This window comes from Astatotilapia calliptera, chromosome 20 (assembly GCF_900246225.1).
Source record: "Astatotilapia calliptera chromosome 20, fAstCal1.2, whole genome shotgun sequence".
In the NCBI taxonomy this organism is placed as follows: Eukaryota; Metazoa; Chordata; class Actinopteri; order Cichliformes; family Cichlidae; genus Astatotilapia; species Astatotilapia calliptera.
The window spans coordinates 23145367-23165307 of record NC_039321.1 but is presented as its reverse complement, the minus strand read 5'-3'; the positions used below and the strand labels follow the sequence as shown (position 1 = coordinate 23165307).

The 19941-nt window shown below is 41.9% G+C and overlaps 1 protein-coding gene across 3 annotated transcripts in view; it reads right to left on the bottom strand.

Moving 5' to 3' along the window:
* Positions 1 to 38: 38 nt before the first annotated feature.
* Positions 39 to 19941, bottom strand: part of celsr3 (cadherin, EGF LAG seven-pass G-type receptor 3) — a 117063-nt gene continuing 97160 nt past the window's right edge. For 2 of the 3 annotated variants that reach the window (XM_026153787.1, XM_026153788.1), the window contains 14 exons: positions 19749 to 19916; positions 17366 to 17492; positions 16190 to 16396; positions 11253 to 11427; positions 9754 to 9866; positions 9195 to 9274; positions 8633 to 8759; positions 8383 to 8502; positions 7163 to 7260; positions 6553 to 6644; positions 6207 to 6380; positions 4039 to 4233; positions 839 to 1901; positions 39 to 460 (listed from right to left, as the gene is read on the bottom strand). In XM_026153787.1, the coding sequence (XP_026009572.1) occupies positions 433 to 460; positions 839 to 1901; positions 4039 to 4233; positions 6207 to 6380; positions 6553 to 6644; positions 7163 to 7260; positions 8383 to 8502; positions 8633 to 8759; positions 9195 to 9274; positions 9754 to 9866; positions 11253 to 11427; positions 16190 to 16396; positions 17366 to 17492; positions 19749 to 19916 (2767 nt within the window). In that variant the 3' untranslated portion in view covers positions 39 to 432. The remainder of the gene's footprint in view (positions 461 to 838; positions 1902 to 4038; positions 4234 to 6206; positions 6381 to 6552; positions 6645 to 7162; positions 7261 to 8382; positions 8503 to 8632; positions 8760 to 9194; positions 9275 to 9753; positions 9867 to 11252; positions 11428 to 16189; positions 16397 to 17365; positions 17493 to 19748; positions 19917 to 19941) is intronic. The other variant, XM_026153789.1, reaches the window with a different exon arrangement.

The following is a 19941-nucleotide window of genomic DNA, read 5'->3' as shown; positions in this document are numbered from 1 at the left end:
GATTTCTTCTTCATCTCCAATGAAAAAGATACAAAATGTATAAAAATGTTATTTACAGTTTCTTTTTTTTTCTCATTTTGACGGATCTCGTTTGTTTGAAATCTGAGGAGTTTGTGTTTTTGCCTTTAAGAGTTTGTAGGTAGTAGAGGTGGTTGACTCATCGTCCACAGAAACATCGTCGTTCGCCGTAGGCGGTGACACTCGAAAACTCTTTACACAGTACACGCCGCCCACTGACTTTCTCTTGAATCTGTGTTATCATTGGATGTTTTGTCCGTCTTTGTGTCTCTGCGTTTCCTCTATCTCGGTTTTGTTTCCCTGTCCTCGAATGTTCCAGGTTGTCCCGGTGCTTCAGGTCCATCCGCGACCTTTGAACATGTCCAATGTGACCCCAGCACTGTAGAAATGCATTAAGGGATGCGGAGGTTGTCATCAAGACTGTCCCTCACTTCTGTTGGCTCTAAGGTGAAGGAAAGAAAAATGAGTCATCACTACGTCTGTACAGCACTTCACTAATTGTAAATTCAAGTTCACAGTGAAACTACAGAAGTAAAATGGAAATGGGCTTTGCAGGCAAAAGGACAAAGAAAAAGAGAGGGAGAGAAGAGGGAGATGGAAAACAGAAGAAAATAGACTGAGACACATGGGAAGAGATGATAAAGAAGCTGGAAGCCTGCTGAAAGGGTTGGGGAAGGCTGAGATAAACAAACTAGAATAGCACAAGTCAAAAGTCCAAGATGACAGATGCTGGAGAAAAGAGGAAGAGAAGAAGATGCATGTGAGAAAAGGACAGGAGGAGGGTGGGTTGAGGGTGGATTTTCCACTCAGAAGGACTTACTCCGAGTCAGGGGAGACTTCAGATATGCTATGGGAGGTGGCAGACTGGGACGGGGATGGGGAGGGTCCGTGGACGGAGCCGTTTGGACCAGTGTTTGGGGCAGCAGGGGGAGGAGTGAGGACAGAGGAATTGAAGGATGCTAAAATGGAGGAAAGAATATCCAGGTGTTCACTGGACGGTTGTCGACCCAAGGGGTTTGGATTTGAACCTGCGACCTGGGGGGCAACCTGACCAGGAAACCTACATGAAGCTGAGTCCAGTCGTCCTCTGGCGTGAGCTGAAGGAGGTAGGTGCTCCTGCTGAGGCTCCTCAGATATCGGGGGAGGAGGAGAAGAGGAGGGCGGCTGGTCAGGGTGTGAAGGCTGGCGGGGTGGCAGAGTGCGGAGCCACTCCCGACACGGCTGGGCCTGGGCTCCCATTCCATTGGTGTCAAGTTGCTCCCTTGATCTACTGCTCACGAGAGCTTCTTCGAGGTGCTCCCGGGATGAGGCCTGTCGCCGAGTCAGCGAGCTCAGCTGCAACCTTGATCCGCCGAGGTATCCCTCAATCCCGGCACTGACAGCCCCTCCGTTTCCACTCACATCCTCCCTCGATCCGTGGAAACCAGTAGCATGGAGGTTGTCCAGTCTGTCCCTTGATCCTGTCAAGTTCTCCCTGGATAATGAGACTCGCTGGTGATCCAGGGTCCCTAACATTGACCCTGGCCCCAGCCCCAGCTCTCTCCTCCTGGGTAAGAGATCCAAGTTGTCCCTGGAGCCCCGGCAGTCCAATCGGTCTCTTGATCCTCCGACCGTCTGTCTCCCGAGTGGATCCCTGGACAGCTGCCTCCGTGCAAGCGAGTCCAGGTGCTCCCTAGAGGAGTAGCGGGAAGCTGGCTGGGAGAGAGAGCCGGAGCCTCCAGTGGCACCAGCTGTGGCAGAGTACATACGACCGTAGGAGGCAGCAGGAACACCTCGGTGGCCAAGAGTAGAGGTTCGGTACCAGTTGAGCTCACTGGGGACCCGGCCCATACTGGAAAGACCCTGGAGTGCGGGAGGACAGCCAAGACGGTTCTTGAGGATTCCTGGGACAAAGAAAATGAAACCACAAGAAAAAAAGAGGAAGGCGTTAGTGGTAGAAATGGAGAAGAAGGAGAAACCTGAAGAAGAGATTAGATTCCATTAGGTTACTGGATGAATCATCCATCTATCACAATAACTGGCTTAAAATAATCAAATCAGGAAACCTGAGGATACAAAGAGAGCTTTCAGAGAAATACAAGCTGTCTTAGCCTCATCTTCTTAAGTAAATCTGCACATAACAGGTGCTCACGAGCGCTCATTTTCAAAAAATACTGGGTTGATGATTAGATCAACTGTCAGTCTGTCGTGACACCTAAAACATGTCGTAGCTGTGACCTTATTGGCTGCTAATCCATCGTGGGACGCTGCACTGTTTCAATTCGACTGTGGTTTGGCAACAACATAGTAAAACTAGTAAAAATGTTTTTTCCAGTGACTGTGATTACATGAAGCTTAAGACTTTTGAGAGAATCCAACTGCCTTACAATGTAAGGACAGGCATTTACATTGTAAAAGTCTCATGATGAGAGAAGAAGGCGAAGAAAAGCGGAAGAAATCAAATGATGAAGAGAAGCCATTTAGAAAGAGGCAGAAAATGAGTCACACAACTATCACATTTACCAAAAAGCAGGACTACTCACATTAAACCATTTTTGCATGCCTACGCGGGTGTTCATTTGTCGGTATATGACTGGGTATATGGCTATTTTCATTCCCTGAAATGTCACTCATGCTTTCAGGCTACAACCTTTTCTTTTTCTTACTTGCATCTGATTGGGCCTTTATTTCTACATGTGCACATGCCAGTTATATACTTTATGTGTGCACTATATGCTGAGTATGCATATTATATTTCATACACTCAATAGACACTTTGTTGGGTACACCTGTTCGGCAGCTTGTCAACACAAATCGCTAACGAACCAATCAAATGGCAAGAACTCCCGTGCATTCAGGCATGTAGACATGGTCAAACCGACCTGCTAAAGTTCAAACTGAGAATCAGAATGAGGAAAGTGACTCTGAACATGGTTGTTCATGGTGTTCGTTGTTCTAAGTATTTCAGAAACTGCTGATCTATTAGGATTTTCCCCACACAGCCATCACTATGGTTTACAGAGAATGCCCTGTCGATGTCAGCAGACAGAGGAGACTGGTCAAACTGCTTCGAGTTGACAGGAATGCAACAATGACTATGTTATGTTAGGATACAAAACATCTGTATGTAATACACATGTGGTTATCAAAGTCTAAATGACAACAAGAAAACTATCAGGTTGTACATTTACAGCACTACAGGAACAAAAAAGCTAAAGTACGGTCCAAAATAAAATAAATATTTGAGTGAGTGACGGGTCTCTGGGTCACCCCGAAGATGAACTGAGATAATCAACCCATATATGAGACAAACTGCTCAAACAGCAGATAAATTCTCTGTTATTGAACTTTGGTTTAAATTATGCTTTGCTGGTTCAGCTCATGCAGCTGACACCACCTCCATCTCCCTCTTGGCAAAATGTTCCATTCTGCATTACTCAGACAGGATATCTGGAGACACTCATTAGATAACAGGATGAAGAAGATCACAGATTTAGGATACTCAGACCAGGCACTGATATGCAGAGGCACAGTCTGTCTGACAATCAATGACTTTTACCAAGTAGATATTTATAATGATGACAAAAAAGAAGAAATAAAAGTAGCAAGAGTCTGTTAACGTCACATTAAAGTTCCATCCATCCATTCGCTTCCGCTTATCCTTTTCAGGGTCGCGGGGGGTGCTGGAGCCTATCCTAGCTGTCACAGGGGTACACCCTGGACAGGTCGATAGTCTGTAGCAGGGCTAACACACAGAGACAGACAACCATTCACACTCACATTCACACCTATGGGCAATTTAGACTAATCAATTAACCTATCCCCACAAACTGCATGTCACGGTGGGAGGAAGCCGGAGTACCCGGAGGGAACGAGTTTCATTGTTTCAGAATAGTCATCACTGTTTTCCATTTTGCTGTTTGTACCTTGCATGAGTCTGTATCTAAAGCTTTAATTTACACATAAAAGTAAAATAAGGCACAATCCAAAGTGTATGTGCACCCTTCCGATTGTGTCTAGTTGTTCACGTGTGTCTCTCACCTTTGCGGTGCCTGTGTGGCTGGGTGAGGCCGTTCTCGTCTCCACTAGTGAGCGCTGCGTCTAGCTGGTTGTTATTTGCTGCGTCCTTGCTGTAATCTGCCCCCAGGGGGCGCTCTGAGCCCCACTTCTGCAGAGTGCGTGCGTCGCACTCTTCCAAAGCTGGCCAATAGGATAAAAGGTCGTTGCCGTCCAGCTCTGTCATACACGGAAAACTCTCTGTGGTTACTGGCAAACTTAACATCAGTGACACCTCATGAGGGAAATCTATGTCTGATCATTAAGTAGTGAGCAGTAACAAAACAAAGGAGACCTTATTGGGAAGTAGTCTGAATCACTATTAATGCAGTCGTCACTAAAATAGTTGTTATTTTTATTATAGCCTATACAAAACAGTCATAAAGAGCTATATTCTAATGGATCATATTCTCATCTTTTTAATTTCATTTTATTGCCTCATGCACGTCCTCAAGAACACAAAAACAGATGTCTGCAACTAATAGCAGTTGTCAGCATACAAAATAGCATATGTTCATTATCAAATCAGAAGCCAGAGCTAATTAAAAGTGTCAAAAAGGACATTTTTCAGGCCGCTGCAAACGACCCATGAACTCGAGTTTTTAGCATGCACAGCAGAAGCTGATTTAAGGAGAACGAGACAGAGTGACATCATCAATGTCAGCCCTTTAAACCAATCTGTGTTATTTGGACCCACATTTTGTAAAGGATATTATCAGTGGTAAGGATTTAATAATTGTGAAAAGTTGTGTGGATGAAGAATTTAGGCTGCAAGTAAAGTTTTATCAATTTATTTCAGATTTACTTTTTAAATGAATCTTTTCTAAACTAAAGGTGAAAACTTCATGTATTTCCTTTTTAACTTATTAACCAAAGAATATTTTACATTTTGCTTAAATGATTAACTTCCTAAATAATCCATCGTCAGAACTACAAAGAAATGAAATAATGATTATTCCCTCCAGCTGTAACATGCATGAGAGCAAGCATCATTGATACATCAAATGCTTTAATCTTTTTCAGGCTTTTAAAATCAGCAAGCCTGCTGTGACTGTGAATAAAACAAAAGATCATCGGCACCGGGTTATAAAAAACAAGAAAATCTATTCATATTGTTGTCCTGAACACATTCCCGGTGCAGTCCTCGAACACTGCGGAGATGCAGGGGTTAATGCTTTGTCACAGAGAACTGGACGCATTCAGACTGTGACCTTTCAGTAAAAAGCCAAAATGTTTCAGGCCCTCCAGTTTGACTGCACTGATGTATTGATCGGACTGTAACAGCCATCTGGATCTTGCCTTCCTCTATTGAACGATGGCTGTGGTCTGGTTAGACTCTGAACAGAGTTCGTGTGACCCCAGCGGCTTAAGAAGCTAAGAATTGATTGGTTAAATGGATTTATAGATTTGCAGATATTTGGCATTTTCTCAGTGTGAAACATTTCACGGAAACTGTACTCGCGTGACATTTATATCACACACTATGACGTGCGTAAACTCATATATTATGCATGATAAACTTGTCATTGTGTATCACAAGAAGGAGTGTATTGATTAATGTATGCCTGCATTGACATTTCCTCTTCCTGGAGGTGGATGCTATTCTTGCTTACACATAGCGCACAATATACAAATATACAATATACAAATGATTTAAATGCTATTTCACAGACCGGCAGAATCCATATGTTTAATATGTGTTGGTTGGACACATAATACACACTATAAAAGGACAGTGATATTGCAGATAATTGAATTATGCTGCAGCAGCAGTTTTAAAAGTTTCTATTGAAGTTATAGTAATCTGCTGTTGCCTTGAGTCTGCATACTGACTCTGTGTTCTTGTAATTGCTATGAACTCAACCTGACTAAAGCTTTATTACTCTGCAAAGAAGCTCTTTGTAAACTTTAATTACCTTTCAAACATACCGAGGATGAACATTTAAAAGTAGTCTTTAAAAAAAAGTGAACAAATTAAATGTTTTGTGCCAACAAAAGACATCCAGACATTGCAGAACATTTTGATGGGACCCATAACTCTTAGGCTTTCAGTGATGAAGCACTCCTAATGAGACACTTCTCCATTACTGACTTTAAACAATAAAAATGTCAAAAATAGAATTAATATAAACTCGGTAACACGGAAAATCTACCTTTGGTGCCGTTGTTGGCGGGCTCTGTGAGCAGGCGCTCGCCGTGATTGGAGCGCTTGAATCGCCGCTGGATGCGGCCACGGAGACGGACGTTGTCCTCGCTTTCCGAAGAAGGAATGGAGAGACTGCGCTCTTCCTCCATAGAGAGATCAGAGTCTGAGTCGGAATCTTCACCTGGATAAAGAAAGGGAGAAGGGACGATAAAGCGGGAGTGAGAAAGTGAGGAAAAGGATAGGGCTGATGTGTTGGTATTCTTGAGTAAATGTTCTTGATCCTTAGTTAAATATGGGCAGAGATAAAGTCTTTGTTTTTCAGAGATTCATGTCTGCTCATTATGCATATTCACCCCCGTCTCTGTGGAACATGGCTACATCCAGGTCAGTTGCACCAGTATGGACGATGTTTTGCTCCAGAGTCTGACGAGCCAAAAGGTTTTCTCTAACAGGGGAGTAGAAGAGAAGTTAGGCGAACACACACAAACAATAGAAGCACACAGAAACAGGCAGATACATATTTGAAAAAAAGCGAGAGTCCTTTCAAACACAAATACTAGTGTGCACGCTTCATACAGGCCAAGACATGGCATGAAGACAGACAATCACTGAGCCATGAAGATATTAACAGCCACTCTCAGGGTACATTAGTGTTGCTCTACATGCAGTACAGTACATTGTTCAGTCTAATCTTCTTCATCTTTACCCCACTGACCCACAAAATGAAAAACAGGGTTTTATGCAGGGAGGGAATTTCCTCCCTAAGGCGACTTTATCCAAAAACCACAGACCCAACAAACCCGCCAGAATCCGATCTGAATGATAGACTATCCTTGTTTTTCAAGCATCAATTTATTGTTGTTATATTTTATGGCATTAAACCACCACGATGTGCACATCTACCTTAATATATTGGTAAAAACTGTGACACGTGTCCATTCATGCGTGCATGCGTTCAGATACCTGGCAGAGCTGACGGAGGAGATGGTGGAGGTTCCCAGTGTGATGCGGTGCAGCCCGCTCTGCTCCAACAGTGAAGGGTTGTGATAGGGGTTCTGTGCCTGAGCACACAAAAACACACGCAAGAAGCTTTAAAAAATAGCTCCCAGCTTTCAACCTGTGTCCAGGAGGCTAGGCATGTGGAACATAAGACTCTGAGATGTGACAAGACTTCTGTTATCTGCTGATAAATCACAAAAGGACGCTAATAGGGGGTCATCCATGCATATAATCCATCAGTGCTAAAAACAGCATAGTGCACATAATAATAGTCTTGAATTATGCCCATATGACTCAGTAATAGAGAGGAAGAGCTTTGGAGGAAATGGGGTTTAAAAGGGTGGAAACAACACATCTCATACGCGCACACACGTAAACTTCCCCACACATACACACCAACATCTCACGCACACAAACTGGCAACAAACTGTATGGGGTTCACTGCACTGACAGAGATTCAAAGGAAATATGGAACATGTATATATATACAAAGTTCAAACACACAGAAGCGATAGTAAAGATTCTGATGCAGATGGCTGAGAATTAATACACACAAGCACACACACACACACATACACACACACACACGAGACATGGGAAGTAAGGAAAGATGTGAAAGTAGGATAGCATTTCATACACACGCATAAAAGCATCATTAAATCGGCACTGCACAGTGCTTTTGCGAAAGCGGGCTAAAGAGCAGGCAGGGATCCACTAGCTGGTATAATGTTTTATGTGGGTCAGCTAGGAACCCCGAGGGCAGCTGGAGAGGACAGAGACACGACAGGAAAGATTGATGGAAGGATAGAGGGAAGGAGAAATTCAGGGCAGGAGGGCTATTGTGCTGTCTAGTAATGGGCACAGCAGCAGGAGAAAACTTAGTAAACGGCTTTAAGGATCACGCAGCTAGGACATTTATGCCTTTGCATTATGATCTTAGATTCACTTAGCTTGTCATCACTGTGCAATAATAATGATAATAATCTTTTGGATACCATAGTTCTTTTAAAAATTAGTTTTCATCTTCATTTTGCTATACTTTTGTGCATGCATTCTGCTAATGCAGTATATTAATGATTCAACAGTCAGGCTAATTCAAGAAACGAATGAAAAAAGGTGTTTAGCTTTAGCGGTAGCAGTATAGATATGCTCGCAAACTGGATATTTATGTATGTTGGACTTACTGTGCTCTGCGGTGGTCTTGGGGGATCTTCTCCAGGACTCTTCTTACCCAAACAGGCGACTCTCCATGCCTCCTGAACTTCTGAGTTGAACACGGTGAAGACTAGCATCACTGACAGACCCTGGGAAAGATGATAAAGAGATATAAAATAAAAATCACAAAAACAAAAACACACAGACTGACAAACAAGATTCAAAAGCTACAGGTAGAGATCGCACTTTGTTGTGTATCTGATCATGCTTTGTTCGTACCTGTACTAGGCAGAGGACATCAAATATGTAGTAGAAAGCCAGTATGCTGTTATTTACAGCCATCAGACCACACAGCCAGGTGGAGGTGGCCACCAGCAACAGCAAGAAGGCATTGCGGATAGTGGCGCTGCAGAGAGGCAGACAGAAGCAAAGAGGGCAGTGGAGGAGAAAAAAGATTAGAATTGGATTCGCCAGAATGAATCTGTGATACACTCTGATGCATACACCAGTCGACTGCAGCATTATATCACACTAAACCTTTATTTATAACACAATAATGACGTTTTCACTATATGTCATCATGATTAGGGTAACAGAGAAATATAGAGACAGCAAAGAGAAACCACACTAATGGACGACAGTAGAAGCACTGGAGGAACTACAGAGCGATTCTTATCATACAGCTCAAATCTGAAAGACTACTTTAGAGAAACTCAGGAATTTTATATAGGACCCTTTGAAGCCTGAAACAGCACAAAACACAAGAAAAGGATTGTACTTTGGAAGGTAGGCTTCAAGGTCACTTTTTTAAAGTGAGAACAGTGTCAAGGCGGACACTTACATGACAGGAAGTTTCTTGGTCTCCTTCTGAGATGGGTTACACGACATCTTGGCTACAATGGTGAAAATGCCCCCATTCAACTGAAAAGTGAAAGATCAATACACAAAACATTTAAATGCATTTCAGCTAATCCACTAAGGCCATTAGCACTGACTAGGACAAAATCAATGTGGATAAATTAGTCACATAGGAGGGAAAAGATACGTTTAATAAAAGCAAAGCCATTCAAGTCTCTGACAGTATAAAAAAGAAAAAAAAAAGAAAAAGTGGATTCACAGGTGTGCTACTGATTACTGACTGTAATACGCTGTAATTATTCACTTTAAAGCACTGCATCAAATTTCTTGAAGTGAAGTTTCGAAAGGCCTGAATGAAATGATTGGGCTCAAGTGGGTCGCCTTTCTAAAATCCATTTGGAGGGCTGCCACTTGTGAATGTTAATTAGGTTTAAACCTATGTTTGCTTGAGGAAGTGCAGGTTGAGATTTCATTCATATCATTTAAGTCTGTGTGCATGTAGAGTTCACTGCCATGTGTCAGACAAACAGAGAGATGTTTACCAGTATGACGATGCCGATGGGACCAGCGAAGCTCCAGATTAGTTTGTCATAGATGGATATCCAACAGAAGTCTGGGTTTCCATAACCCTCTGGGTCCAAACCTACTGCCAGGCCTAAAGCAAACAGATGTGCGGTGAGATTAGACAGATCAGCTCTGTGATGTCCTCTGCTGTCACTCACAGAGAGACAGCAGCCTCAAAGATAGGGAAACAGTATAGGCAGTGACTGCAGGGCATTATTGGAACACCACAACACTTCTATGAATGTTAGGTATGTTTTTAGCTTTTATTAAATGAATATTTTTAGATTTATAAATCAAGGACTTAGAGAAAATTAGCTCCTGAAAGCACGCTCTAAATATTCGATTACATCTTTGGATCTTTCGATTTTAAATGTTAAATTCTGCTGAACTTTGAGCACTAAGCTGCTACGATTAAATGCCAAAGACACAAACCATCATTTCTCTTTTTAATTTAACTTCGTATAACCTATATGACACATTATTCCAAATCAGAGCAGAAATGTTTCACCCCCTGATTTTCAGCTTCTGGTTGAATCATGTGAATCAAGTTCACGAACAAAAATTCACTGACTGTCAGAGTTAGGAGAAGATCAGGCTGTAAGCTAACAGTCTTTTTCTTTACGTTGAGCTGGGATACACCAAAACGGTTTCACCTGAAGTTTCTTTCGTGTGCGCACTTACAGCACAGATTCTGTGTAGAATCTGAGGCACCAGTGCTCCATATAAGCACCAGATGTGGTTAGTAGGAAATTTGTGACTTGAACTGTGATATCTTTATCAGTCATGTATCCTTGTTTGGACGAAACTGTCGATGTTTTGACAGGCGTGGCTATTAAGAATATTTGAAATAAATTGCAAAAGAAAAGACAGAAGAAGCCCGAACAAAGACAGATAAACACACCTCACAGCCCGAGGGAAGAGACATGTGCTAAAGTGTGTTTATGATGGTGGGAGACACATCCATTCGTGTGTGTGTGTGTGTGTGTGTGTGTGTGTGTGTGTGTGTGTGTGTGTGTGTAGGTTTGAGAGACAGACAGTGACACAAACAGCAACAGATAAAGGGAAGCTGACAGTATGTTATGAGCTTGGATGCAAACTACCAATCTAGGCGTGTGTGTTTGTGTGTGTGTGTTTGTGCGTGTGTGTGAAGGGGATAGAGAAGAAAGTAGAAAGATATGACTTTCTTAAACTGTGTCATGGCAGAAATTGCTTGCATTAGTATCTCTGCTTTACTGTCTCTGTTATAAAATACCACTGAAACCTGTTTAATCCAAATGTCAATAGGACACCTTATCTACACAGCCAGACTCACTATGCATGTATGTGTGTGTGTGTGCCTGTGCTCATATAAGAAAATCATTATTGTGCAGCTGTGGCAAGAACAGGGTTGTGACTGTCTGCTTTTACATGGCTGCACAAACATGTTCCTAGGCCATATCGAGGACTGCGTGCCTGCATGTCTACATGACTGTGTTACCTGTGATAATGGCGGGAACGCCCCAGCCAATGGCGTAATAGAATCTCATGGCTCCATAGTTGATGTTGCGTTGCTCTGTTTGCATTCGGTAGATATGAAGACCTTCCACGAACATCCAGGCGAACGTGGACATGAAGAAGTAATGCAACAGGATGGCGACGACCGTACACAGGAACTGAGGGGAGAGGTTTTTTTTTTAAAAAGAGTGATTAAAAAAAGGGAAAGGGGAGGAGCAGGAAATTATAGGTAGCAGAAAGAAAGTGACAAAAAACGATTAAGAGGCAAGAGAGAGAGGAATGAAAGGGGTAGGCTAAGGGGGAAAGGCAGGAAAGATGCGTTAGCAGTGAAAAGACAAAAAAACATAATCCTTTCAAAGATTGTGCGACAGCTGAAATACAGATGTCTTGGCAACCAACCCACGAGTCTTTATTACAGCAAAGCAGGTGTCAGCAATGAAATAACAGCCGTTCATGATTAAATTACTAATGCTTCTAATGAACAGCGATAACGGCAGCATGTTACAATTCGTCCAGGAAAAGCATAAAAAATAAAGAATGTAAATGGATGTTATAAGAGCTGAATTTTACCAATAACACCCAAGAGAGTCTTTTAATTATGATTACGATTACGAAAATGTGCACCATCTGCAAAGGAAGGTAAATAATGCCCAAACAGGTAATGTCGCCTTTATATTAATTGTGATTGTAGAAGTTTAACAGCTATTTTTAAACATGATGTATTTACGACAATAAATGCGTCAAGAAAACAAAAATAATGCAAATTTGTTGTTTAAGGGGAATAATTAGCTCGACCGAAATAAATACACCTTGCTGATGGTGACAACAGAGGGAATTGATTATTTGTTCAAAAACAAATCTTTTGATTGGCTGCCAATGATCGACAGTGATAGACAGATGGCAAATCCAAATACCTGCCAAGTGCGTGCCTACCCTTTTCCAAACAGTTTCCAAGGACGACTTTTCAGATGGTTCTGTTAAACAAACCATCTGGTGTGTCAGGTGATGGTTAATCTATGCCTCATTTTCACATAGAAAACTTTGCTTTTCTGACAATAACTTGGACACTGTATAAATGAAAAGATGACGTAGTCTGCCACAGGACTCATTTCTGAGGTCATTCGTCTAGATTGCATATCATCAGGAATGAATCCCAGTAAAGGCAGGAGATAAACTTCAAAGCCATCTTCAGTTAGATGCTGCTGGTTGGTTTGGCAGCGATACTTGGCTTCCCCATGAATAATGCAGAGCATTAACATTTTGGCTTTCTGTGAAATTACCTTCAGGCTGCATTCAAGAATGGCTGAAGTGGTTTATTTGAACTCTGCAGCCTTTTAGTCTGAATTGATTTGTTTGACCAGATGAGGACGATGCCATTCAAACTCAAGTGGCACTGAATTACAGCACTTTGAAAAAGCAAGTCAACTTCGTCTAAGAGAACTGCAGTGGTGTTTGTTTAAAATCTAAACCAGCCTCAGGAAACAGCTTGAAAATGCACAACTAAATAAGATGTCTGTGGGAACCTGACAGGCGTGTCAGTACGTGACCTTGTAGCCAAATGCGTTCTTAACATACACAAAGACAAGCTGCAGTAATGTGCAAATGTAGATGCAGATGCAGTGATTTACTGTGCAAATATAAATCGAAACATAGTACATGAGGCAAATAAAGATTTTGTATAGTTTTAACAAGCTTTTAAGTCAATATTTGGTCTGATCACCTTTATTCTTAGGCATCTTGTAATTTCTTTACGTAGTCTCCAGGAATAGTTTTCCAGGCTTTATGGAAGACATTCAAAGCTCTTCTTTGGATGTTGGCTGCCTTTTATTGCATTCTCTGTCAAAATGATCCCACACTGCTTTAATAATGTTGAGGTCCGAGCTTTGAGGAGGCCAATCCATGACTGATAGTGTCAGTTTTCCTCCACGATGGAAGCGGATGGATCAATAAGTATAAATGCCAGAAGGTTTGCTTTGTCTCCCAGCGCAGTCTTGAGATCATAAAGGCTAGCGGTAACTCTGGACAGGGCCACTGAATTTCCTTAACCCATCAGCAGCCCCAGTATCTGCTCCTCTGTGTAAAGAGGAACAGGATAAGCACTGCCAGAGCTCTACAGAATGACCTCTCAGAAACAGACTTAATTGTGGTGGCCGGAGGGCCCACTGCCCTCTGAAGGGATCAGTTATTACTGCCTAGCGCCATGGAGCCCAACTGGTATTTGCCATAAAATACCAGAACTGGCAGGTCCACCACTGATGCTCTGTACTTTTAACAGAGGAGAGCAGAGCTGTTGCATAGTCTTTTAGATTACAGTTTAAACTGCAAAGAATGACATCAGATTTTCTTTGATGTCCTCTGGCAAAGTTGTTCAAGTTCACTGAACCCTCAGTTTAATGAGCAACCATCTTTTGAGCACATGTGAGCTTCTACAAGCTCAGATTTTCTGAAATGTGACTGCAATCTGCACTCAACACAGACAAGTACCCCAAAAAGGCCATGTGAGTATTGTAGGTTGACAAATGATGATTTAGACAAACATTTATGTATTAAAATAACTTTGTCTCAAAGAAGTTAATATAAAATATGACTGTCATATTATCATATATGATAATGGATGAACTGGCCCATTTGCTTATGAAATCTATAATGAATACAACTCAGAACTCTGAAAATTAAGGAGAGCAGACATTTAAGTCCCAGAGGTTAAAAGACGCGCAGTAGAATTTCCAAAGAAGAGCCAAAGATGACACAGAAAAAGCAGCCGCCTTGGCAGTAATACAGCCAGCTGATGAATCTCACACTCCCACACACACACAAAAAGCAAACACTACGAGCCACACACATAAGCATGGAAAGACTAAATATGCACAGGCGCATAAAAACTAACACACAACCGCTGCAAGCGCTGAAATGCTCTCCCAAGCATGGAGTACATGAATTAGAGAACATATTGTTCTGCTAGAAGTAACCAGTCGCACTGTAAGAGCAGTACTGCCGACTATGTGGGGGATAAAGATTAATTAATTGGATTTCATGCTGAGTGAGCACATATTTGGAGTACCCTCTCGACAAGACTCGCTGCTCTTTAAACACACTTTATATAGAAACGTGTGATGCAATAAAACTGAGAGATATAGTGGTCAAAAAAAAACATTGGCAGAGGACGAGAAAAAAGATAGAGGACTTAACGTAAAGGAAAGAGGACAGTGTGATGTAGAGAAGCACAGAGTGAAGAGCGACAGGAAGCACCCAAGCAGAGGATAAGAAAGAGGAAGAAAAACAAAATACTAGGAGGCAAGAAGAGCTGTCGACATCAAAACTGCAAAGAGTGAACATCTTATGATATTGTTTTTGGCAACAGTTTAAGAAAAAACATGGCCACTGCCAGATACTATTTGAAGATGAATGAACTTGTAAATCTAAATGTCGCTAGAAATTAGATATACACCACAGCCACGGCAAAAACAAAGTACAACCTCTTTAAGATTTTAAGGTTTAAGGTTTTATGCATTGAGATGCAGTAGAAATAATCAGCTCCTTGATTACTTGGTTAATAGATCATCAGCAGGTGTAGGCACCTCTATAAAACCAGAAGTTTGTCTGGTCTGGAGCATCCAACTGTGTGCTAACACCTGAATGCCAAAGACATCAGCATTGATTTTAGAGAAATGATTCTAGCTGCCCATCAGTCTGGCAAGGGTTAGAAGGCCATTTCCAATCAATTGGGAAAAAATAAATACAGTAAGAATAGATGGATGTTGAATCTCTGTCTGTCCAATGCAAAAAGAACTATTGCAGTGCAGTGCGATACTCCATGGGCAAAACATACAAACAAGTCTACTTTTAGAAAAAATACTTATGCCCTGAAGTGTGAGCACGGTCTTTATCAAAGATATGGACCTATGTGAAGAGGATGCTCACAACGGAAGGCTGCTTCCGTAACACACTGGAGGAAAAAACAAAGAAAGTATGAGCCTTTGTTATTTAGTGATTGGTAAAAAAAAAAATCAAGATAGTTGCCAATCTTCCCAGGAGTGGGCATGCTCAGAGAAATTGCAAAAAAAAAAAAAGCCCAAGAGCTACATCTCAGACTCTACAAGCATCATGAACAAGTATGACATGTTTGGAAGGCTTGCCAGAAGAAATTCTCTACTCTCTAAAAATAACATGGCAGCATAGCTCAGGTTTGAAAAGCTGAACAAACCACAAGACTTTGCAACGCCCTTTGAATAAACGAAACCAAAGTGGAGACGTTGGCCTATAGTATACAGCACCATGTTTGAAGAAGCACCCCATACCAACTGTCAAGCACAGTGGTGGAGAGGTGAGTATCTGGGCTTGTTTTGCGGTCACAGGACCCGGGCACCTCGCACTCATTGAGTTGACCTCTGTATACCAAAGTATTCTAGAGTCAGATCTGAGGCCATCTGTCCAACAGCTAAAGCCTGTCCCAAACAAGATAATGATCCCAAGCACTACAGCAGAACGCCTGAAAAAGAAAAGAATCCAAGTATTCCAATGTCTGAGTCAAAGGCCAGACTTCACCTTGACTGAAATGTGGTGCCACTTTAGGAGAGCTATACATACACAAATGCCTACAAACCTCAACGACCTGAAGCAATGCTCTAAAGAGTAGTAAACTCCTCCACAACAACGTGAAAGATTGACAAAGTAGGACAGAAAATGATGTCTTCTAACAGTGCTTTTGCAACGTGGCTCCATTATTGTTAAATAAATAATAACTTTTCTGTTCATCACAGGTTATCTATCTAGATATGACAGAAGTTGGACTCTGTTTTTACCATGACTGTACACTGGATAAAGTGGTGACTGACTGTGAAGTGGTGTGAAAAAAGGAACTAAAGCTATAGGCAACAGAAAAAAGATGGATGCAGAAAGCCCACCCCCGCCAGTACATACCTGTTGTTCAGTCTGATTGACTCCAAGCAAAAACACCAGCTCTGATAAAAACATGGCTGCCGCTGTGTTTGAATGGATGCTCCTGGTGTTAGACTTGAGGCCCCGGAGACAGGAGAGCACCAGGACAGTGAGGAGCAGCGCCAGCATGGAGACGCACAAAGAAGAGTATGTGACCAGGGCCAGCGTCTCCAGGTCGCCCTCCAACTGCTACTCACAGAGAGATGCAAAGGAGGGGGGTGAAAGGAAGAGGAGGGAGAAAACTTGTTGAAAAAAGAAACTTCAATCCAAGAAGATGAATCGTTACAACTGCATTGAAATGCAACATCTCTATCTGAACTCTCCTGTCTGCCGTCAGTGTGAACTGACAATATTTATATGACAACCAAGTATGCGATCTATAGAAAGAAATCTAATGAAAGGTAAGTACAAGATTAAATCCCTTTATTAAAAACATCTAAAAAATATATTTTTCTTGAAGCAGTCAGGACAAAAAACAGAGGAATCAGATGACAAACCAAGCTAGCTAGCAGACCAAGCTTATCTGTCAGGAGAAACTAGATTATAAAATCAATTCAGCACGTGCATTTGCCTCCTCTGGAAGCCTCTGCTGCCGGCAAACATAGCAGACACCACCAGAATTTCATTTGGGCAAACTGGGCTTCCCTGCAGCATCTCAAGTGAGTGAGAATAAGATACCCCACCATACCACCAGACTAATGATGATGAATTACTTAATCTTATATAACTGTTTCCAGTTTGGAGAACTGGAAATCGTCAAGACAATGATGTTTCTGATTCCACACGCTCCCTTTCTCGAGATCTGACACATCTTCAACTTAGTATGCTTGGGAGCGGTGGGTAAGGGGTTTTACATTAAGCTGTGAAAATCTTCTACAACTGTAACAAGGCCTTTCTTCAGCCTTCTGAATGTCAGTCAGGATTTGTAGACATTTTTCCCCTTTTTCCCCCCTTCTTCAAACTGGGCAATTACCAGCTGACACTGTTAAATGAAAAAAAAATGTGTTGGGGCAAAGTGGCAGACATGGTGAAGTAAAAGGTTCACTTAAGGGAAATGCTTGATTACTACAGAAAGGGTCAGGGAACGAGAGAGGATGAAGACTTATCTTGATTTATCTTGATTAAAAGTAAGTAGCTCTTGACTGACTGATCACTAACCTCTCTTTGCGAACTGTCCATCAGCACGCCAAAGGTGCCCAGTCTCTGGCACTGACAGCGCACATGAGACGTGTTTCTGTACACCACCATACAGTCTCTCACCGTCCAGCAACCTCCCATCTCATACCTGCAGGGACAGAGACGGAACGAGGAATAATAAGCAACATTTCAAGAAAGATGTCCCGCTGCTGTCCATGTGTCAGTTTTTCATAATTAATAGAAGTCACATGCTCTCAAAACAACACTCGGTGGACACTTTATTAGGTACACCTTGTTAGTGCCAGGTCGGACCCCTGTTTTGTTTTCAGAACTGCTGTAATTCTTTGTGGCACAGATTCAACAAGGTGCTGGAAACATTCCTCAGAGATTACACGCGAGGAATTTAATTGCTCTTGTGAAATTAAATTATTTGCTCTGATTAGTTTTTGGTCACGCATTTTATATGACATAAAAATATTTCCATACATATTGACATAGCTGCTGCAGATTTGTCAGCTGCACATCTCCTGTTACACCGCATCCCAAAGCCATTTGATCCCGCTGGATGCAGCCATCAGAAGATGGATACACTGTTGTCATAAAGGGATGGATGTGGTGAGCAACACTACTGAAAGAAAGTTGTGCTGTTTAAATTATCCTCAGCTGGTACTAAGGGGCCAAAATGTGCAAAGACTATATCCCACACCATTACACCAGCAGCAGCAGCCTGAAACATTGATCCAAGGCTATAAGATGGGTCTATCCTTTCAATATCCTGTTCTTAGCTGACAGGAGTGGCACCCACTGGGTATGGTCATCTGCTGCCGCAGGCCACCATTTATTGTTTGTCTGAAACTGGCCTCTCTTCTAAATGAGACATTGAGTCTCAATGGGATTACCTGTATAAATAAAGGTTAAATAAATCTGCTTCAAGGTTGGACATACTGTGCATTCAGACATGCTCTTTTGTGTACCTTTCTTTCAGTGAGTGGATGTTTCAGTTACCTTTGCCTTCCAGTCAGCTCAAAGCAGTCTGGCCATTCTCCTCTGACCTCAAGGCATTTTCACCCAAAGAACTGCTGCTAACTCAATATTTCTCCTTTTTGGACCATCTTCTATTAAAATCCTAGTTCATCCTGTTGTGTAGGTAACAGTTTGAATTATTCAGACCAGGACATGTGGCACCAAAGACCACACCAGGTTCAAAATCACTTAAATCATCTTTCTTCACTAGTCTAATGCTCAGTTTAAACTTCAGCAGGTCATCTTGACCACGTCTAAATACCTGAACGCATTGAGTTGCTAATTAGACTTCTCTGTCAAATATGTGTACGTCAGAAGGTGTTCAGTGAGCATTTGAAATAATCCTTTGGCTAAAGTGGTCTTGTATTTTAAAAGCAGATCAGGCACTCCCGTCTACTTTTATAATGGTTTAGTATGGTAGTTTTTACTGTGGTAAAGATAGTAGGCTACATTGGCTTCATTATATGTGCTGCTAAAAAAAATTAAAGACTTTTTAATCAGTGTATATGATCAGGCTAATTCAACTTCTAGGATATTGGTATATTTTCTGACTCTTTCTTAATTTTTGTTTTTTTTGCATTTGACTTGAGTCAGTGTCACTAGTGGTAGGATGAGGCGATACCTTGAGCCTACAGAGGTTGCACAAGTAGTCCAACTAGGATGGCTCATCAATACGTGCGATTGCCATTGAAAGTTTGCTGTGTTTCCAGCACAGTCTCAAGAACATGGAGGAGATTCCAGGAGTTACTATAGTTACTAGTTACTATCAGCAGGACCGGTATCTGCTCCTTTGTGCAAGGGCGTATAGAATGAATAGAATGAGAACTGCCAGAGCTACAAAATGCCCCAACATTGTCAGCCCCCCACATCAAAGCACATGGGGGTCAAACAAACTACTGAATATCATTTTGAGTTCCTGCAATGAAATTTTGTCACAATGGACCAGCCTGCTGCACAAGTTTTTACTTATTTACTTATTTTCTGGGTTTCTTTGGATTGGACCATTTCTAGTTCTTGTTCTTGTGACTTACAACAGTGGACACTTCACATTCTTATTGTTAAAACTACATCAGTACTTTTCCTTCTGTGAGAGGTCTGCAGAAAACACAGAGCAGCTGCCTCAACAGCAGTGCAAGAAAGTCTGAATAAAGATATATTTTATATCTTAAAGCCAACAAGACAAAACCCAAAGTCATCATATTAACTTCAAATCTGAAGTTTAAGATATTTGCATTTAGCAAATTTCAAAAATGACAGTTTGATATTTCCAAACTCTACACAGTAGTGTATCTTTTAATCACCCAGTGACATACCGCAATACCCTGGACTTCAGTATCGACAGTATCAATACAGTGCGAAACATCGCATGTTATGTACTCACGGGCTGCTGTGGTTCCATTGTACACACAGAGGCTTGCTGCGATTGGCCGTCTCTAGCAGCTTGAACTCCAGTAAGATGGGTTGCTCTAAATGTCCGCCCACAAATGTCTGGTTGTTGTAGACAGAGATAGTGACCACAGGGGAGTTCATTACTGGATGTCTGGGAAGCCTGAAGGAGAGACAGTACAGAAGTT